The 4,960-nt window shown below is 36.0% G+C and overlaps 1 protein-coding gene across 4 annotated transcripts; it reads right to left on the reverse strand.

The window, feature by feature from the left end:
* Window positions 1-762: 762 nt before the first annotated feature.
* Window positions 763-3,518, reverse strand: LOC110883149 (DEAD-box ATP-dependent RNA helicase 38). 4 transcript variants are annotated; one of them, XR_004885360.1, is made up of 7 exons: window positions 3,093-3,518; window positions 2,961-2,987; window positions 2,728-2,812; window positions 2,447-2,618; window positions 2,225-2,354; window positions 1,851-1,933; window positions 763-1,360 (listed from the first exon to the last, which is right to left on the reverse strand). XR_004885360.1 is itself a non-coding variant. In XM_022130980.2 (6 exons), the coding sequence occupies exons 4-6, from the start codon at window positions 2,550-2,552 to the stop codon at window positions 1,307-1,309; spliced, it is 465 nt and encodes a 154-aa protein (XP_021986672.1). In that variant the 5' UTR covers window positions 2,553-2,618; window positions 2,728-2,812; window positions 2,961-2,987; window positions 3,093-3,518; the 3' UTR covers window positions 766-1,306. The 4 variants fall into 4 exon arrangements, 3 of the variants coding, with proteins under 3 accessions (XP_021986672.1, XP_021986671.1, XP_035842209.1); XM_022130980.2 differs by having other exon boundaries at window positions 766-1,360; window positions 2,225-2,618; XM_022130979.2 differs by having other exon boundaries at window positions 766-1,360; window positions 2,225-2,618; window positions 2,688-2,812.
* Window positions 3,519-4,960: the final 1,442 nt, after the last annotated feature.

Here is a 4,960-nt window from a genome sequence, read left to right on the forward strand (position 1 = left end):
CTTCTAAGAAACGCCCCTGGCGGTCCCCACAAAACAAAAATATGCAGCCTACTTTAATATTCAATTCTATGTTGGGCTTTTTTTTTACTAGAAGGTATGGGGCTCGTCCCCATGCCCGTCCTCCCGTTACCGCCCCAAAACTTCCACCCCTTGCTCCGTCGTCGCCCCAGCCCTGTCGCCGCCATCCGCTGCTCGCCGCCCAAGCCGGGCCTCACCCACTCACACACACCTATACATACACACATATATATACTAGTGGGAAACCCGCGCGTTGTAGCGGAGTCGACAATACAGACGGGAATATAAATCAAACCTCAAAACGATAAATAAGTCATATATAAGTTGTATGTATATGTATAAGCACCGCACTTCATGGTGGGGTTAGTTTTTAACTGCTACAACATTCATTATACATTATGGCACAAAAAAAAAGTTTAGAACAATATACTGCCTAATCTTATCTATGGCAGTTGTACCGACAGCTAATTCGTAAATAACCGACACATAAGCATTAGAGTTGGCAATTTCGACACATCTACTAATGAATCGAGTTGAGTCGATTTGAGTAGTGTATTATCTCAAATGGGTCAAATGAATTACAAAAAAATGTTAAAAAGGGAACTGTTCCAAGTGGTGATTTACATATAGTTGTGTAAATCATTTTATCACAAGACTTAGATTATTATTATAATAATACTGCTTATGTATTCACAAAATGCATTATTATAATTATAAACTTCTCATATATAAATTAAACAATAACACATTTGATCATTCCTATTGGATTATACTTTGACCTTTAAGATTTTAGAAACAAACAGCAAGAATGGAGTCAAAGAAGATGTGTTGTAATCACCTAGAGGCATAGAAGCATTGCATTTTTTGCACTGCAAGTTCAACAAAACATAAATTAGAAGAATAATAATAACAGTAACATGTATTCATTTAACAAAGACAGTTACCCAAACCAACTAATACAAAATCCAACGTGTCAAGCTACATTGGATATCAATTTTGTCGGTAGAGTATAAGACTCCAGCTTTGAAGTTCTATATTCATAAACAAAGACAGTTACCCAAACCAACTAATACAAAATCCATATCACACATCCAATAAACAAAAACATTAATGGAAAATCCATATCACATATCCATTAAAAAACTGTTAACTCGTTGTTCAGCTTTGAAGTTGAACATTAGATTAAGGATTTTGAAGTTAAACATTAGATTAAGGACTTAGAAGTCAAACATTAGATAAAGGACCAAGACGAAAGTTCTCCATTAAATGAAAGACCAACACAAAAAATTTACATCAAACCAGCTTTCTTCAACGCATCTTTGAAGTCGCCATCACTTGGCACCTACAAGATCTGAACATTAGAAACAAATATGCATCGATTCACCTATAGATCCATTCCATACAATGGTTCTTTGATATAACAAATTATTTACTCCCAAGAACCCCACTTCAGTATTGAGTCAAATTCGTAACAGTTCAATTAGTGTTACCTAGGGCTGAAAACAAACCATGCGTTTAGTGGACCCTTCGGCGGGGAGTTTGTTCAGTTTCTAAACGACCATAATCAATATTTTTAAATGACCATTTACGTTCATGAACATTCGCAAACTATATGTTTATTTATGTGCAGATCACACACAGACACACACGCGTTTGTTCTTTTGTTTGGTTAAACTTAACCAAACGCACACAAACCGTGGTCCATGTTCGTACGATTCATCTACAGCCCTAGTCACTATTGCCATGACGCAACCACGTATTAATAATAGGTTGCAAAATCCCTTTTTCCGTTTTACTCGAGTAAAATTATAGAGTAAAAAAGAAGCATTTACCTCGGTAACACCATGAAAGTGTCTCTCGATTTTTTCCATAAGTATGTTGTCGTCATCACCACATAGTAAATTGAATGCAACTCCTGTAACATTGTAAACAACAGTTTGTTAGGACGGCATCCCATCACCTGAAGCAACATTCTGGTTGTTTGGTTTACCCCCAACAAAATCCTTGATTTTATTATTTAAAATTTACCCTTTTGCCCCAATACCTAACATCTATAACTTTGATTTTATAGCCCATTCAGTTATCCTTGTTGGGGGCATCATAGACATTAACCATTTCTATCAGATATAGTCGAGTCCAAAGTTGCGTTTTTAGCACACAATCATTATAAATATAAAGTATGAAACAAATCAATAAAAAACATTACCCTTGCGACCAAACCGTCCTGCTCTACCTACGCGGTGCAAGTATGCTTCATTGTCAAGCTCTGTAGGATCATCAAATATAGCTGGGAGATCATAGTTAACCACCAGATTAACCTGACATTGATCAAACCCCTGAGCAAGAAAATGTGTTGATATTAGAACCTGAGTCAACCCGTCTTTGAATTCTTCGATTATCTTATCTTTGTCGTCTTGTGTAAGAGCACCTTCAATTGTTGTTACCGCATAACCATGCTTAACAAGTGCCTCATGTAACGTTTGGGCACTTTTTCTTGTTCCGCCAAATATAACTGTTTGCCCTCCCAGCTTCATTATTTTATCCTTTATAATCTTTGAGAGCTCGTCTGGTAAATTCACTTTATATTGCTTGACAGAATCCTATTTAGAATATAATAAAGATATGATTATGAGAAGTAAATAACCGCAAAAACAAGTCTTTTTTGTCACCTATTGCGCAAACAAAACTCAATCTTGCGATCAAGCCTACCAGGGAGAACAATCAGATCCAAAGTATCAGCACGGTTAGTTGCCGTAATAACCTTAACATTTACTGTCTGGTCAAACCCGTCCATCTGCAGAAAACCCAAATCGATGGTTTTGTGAGTCGAAGAACAATCATATATCATCACACACAACAGAACCCGAAAGTATACATAACTTATTTCAATATATAAACTAATAAATGGTTAATTTTAACATTTCTTGAGCTATATTATTCACCTGATTTAAAAGTTCCAGTTAGAGCATCTGAAAACGATTCAAACCATTCACAAAAATCAATTCACACAAATTAAATCAATCAAAATCTAAAAAGAAAAAAATACTCATACCAACATTTCAAATTAGATTTACCTGCGTTAAGATGCAAAGATGAAAGCATCGATCATGGTGGCAAATAGAAGAAGAGCACATACTCCATAGCTGTGTTTTGTTCGAGTTTAAACCAAAATATGACATGAACAGCCAGAGTTCCTTAAAATATTTACTTCCGAGTGCCACCATTGCCGGAGACCATGAAGTGGTTGGAACCCTAGAACGACGGTTCTTCAATTTTCTCGAATCTAACTACCATTAATCGATTTGACCTCCCATTCATCAATTTCAAGTGCAACTCTAACGGTTTGAGGCTTGGATGCGAAACGATTCAATTGTCGCATTCAGTTGGGAAGGATGAAGACCCTTGGTCTGCCGTCTTAAAACTGGTATGATGGTGGTTGTCGATTCAGGTGAAGAACTGAAGAAACTGGCTGTCGATTGTAAGGAGAGGAGGATAAAATGGGAAGAAAAATGTAAAAATATAGGTTTTATTTAAGCCTTCTAGACTGTCATCTTAAAAATTAAGGGTTAAATTACTGTTGTGTCCATTGGAAATGTATTATATAGTTATATATAGATATAGAGAAAGTATAATGTACTTCAAGGCTTAACCTACATTAACATACATGACAAAAAATATAACGTGCGTTATTATCATAGAACGTGCGTGATTATAGTCCCATGCGTGATTATGTGGTCCCATGCGTGATTATACCCCTGATCCAGCGGTTACCATTGTCTCCTACGTGATGTATGATAAGGCTTTTTGTATGTTAACCTTACTCTATAGATATATAGATATAGATATATAGATAAAGGGGTTCATCCCCCACCCCTAGGTCCATCCACTTTAGACCCATCCTCACACCCGCTTACGTGGCGGCCCATCCTCCCCACACCATACCTTCCAGCCTTAGTGGCGCATCAATAATAATGCTATATATCAAGGGTAAAAGATTCCCTCGCAGCTCCTTCTTTTCTATTTTTCTTTATTCATTTTTTAACCTCCTTATCTTCTTTTTGGAAAAGCCACAACTAAGTGACTTTTTCATTTCTCCTTTACGATGTCTAAAACCTCATTTTCACCTTATTACCCAAACATCATTTCATAAAAACTCTTTTTTTAAAAAGTCAATAAATCATAAGAAGGTAAAATAAGCTCATCGATACAAATCTTTAATTTACTTTTCTATCTCCTGGTGACGTTCTATCCAATGCGTCAAATTATTGGTCTAATAAGGAACTTTTTAAATCTTCACTTTCAGCCCATCCCATGTTGATGTAGTATTTTATTATACTTGAATTCTTTGTAAAGTCCCCACTACTACATACTTACATTTCGGAAAATAGTGGCAATTTTAATTCGGTCACTGGCGTTTTACCCTGCTCAACTAGCTCCATTTATATCAAGACCTGACAAAACACAAAATAATATAATATAACACTAAAAACTAAAAAGAATAAATAAAAACTAAACAAAAACTAGAGTAAACTTCCATTTTTCTCCCTGTGATTTGGTCATTTTAACAGTTTTGCCCCAATAGTTTAAAAATAGCCATTTTCCTCCCTGATTTTTTTAACTTATCTTCATTTTGCACCCCGCCTCTAACTCCATCCAAAAAGTCCATTAACTAGAAGGGTATATTGGTAATTTTATAGATAAAAACAATGGCATGTAAGTCTTTTCACCTAAATAAACATATAACTTGTTTATTTACATGTATATAAGTAATTCTTTTCTGATCCCTCATCTTTCCAACCCACTCTTTCTACCGGCCACCACCATCCACAACCATCCACCACCACCTGCAACTACCACATGCCGACCACGACTACCGCGACTTTTAACTAAACGTTTTAATTGAGTTAGAGACAGAGAGTAAACTACCGAAATACCCCTACTT

Source organism: Helianthus annuus, chromosome 2 (genome assembly GCF_002127325.2).
Source record: "Helianthus annuus cultivar XRQ/B chromosome 2, HanXRQr2.0-SUNRISE, whole genome shotgun sequence".
In the NCBI taxonomy this organism is placed as follows: Eukaryota; Viridiplantae; Streptophyta; class Magnoliopsida; order Asterales; family Asteraceae; genus Helianthus; species Helianthus annuus.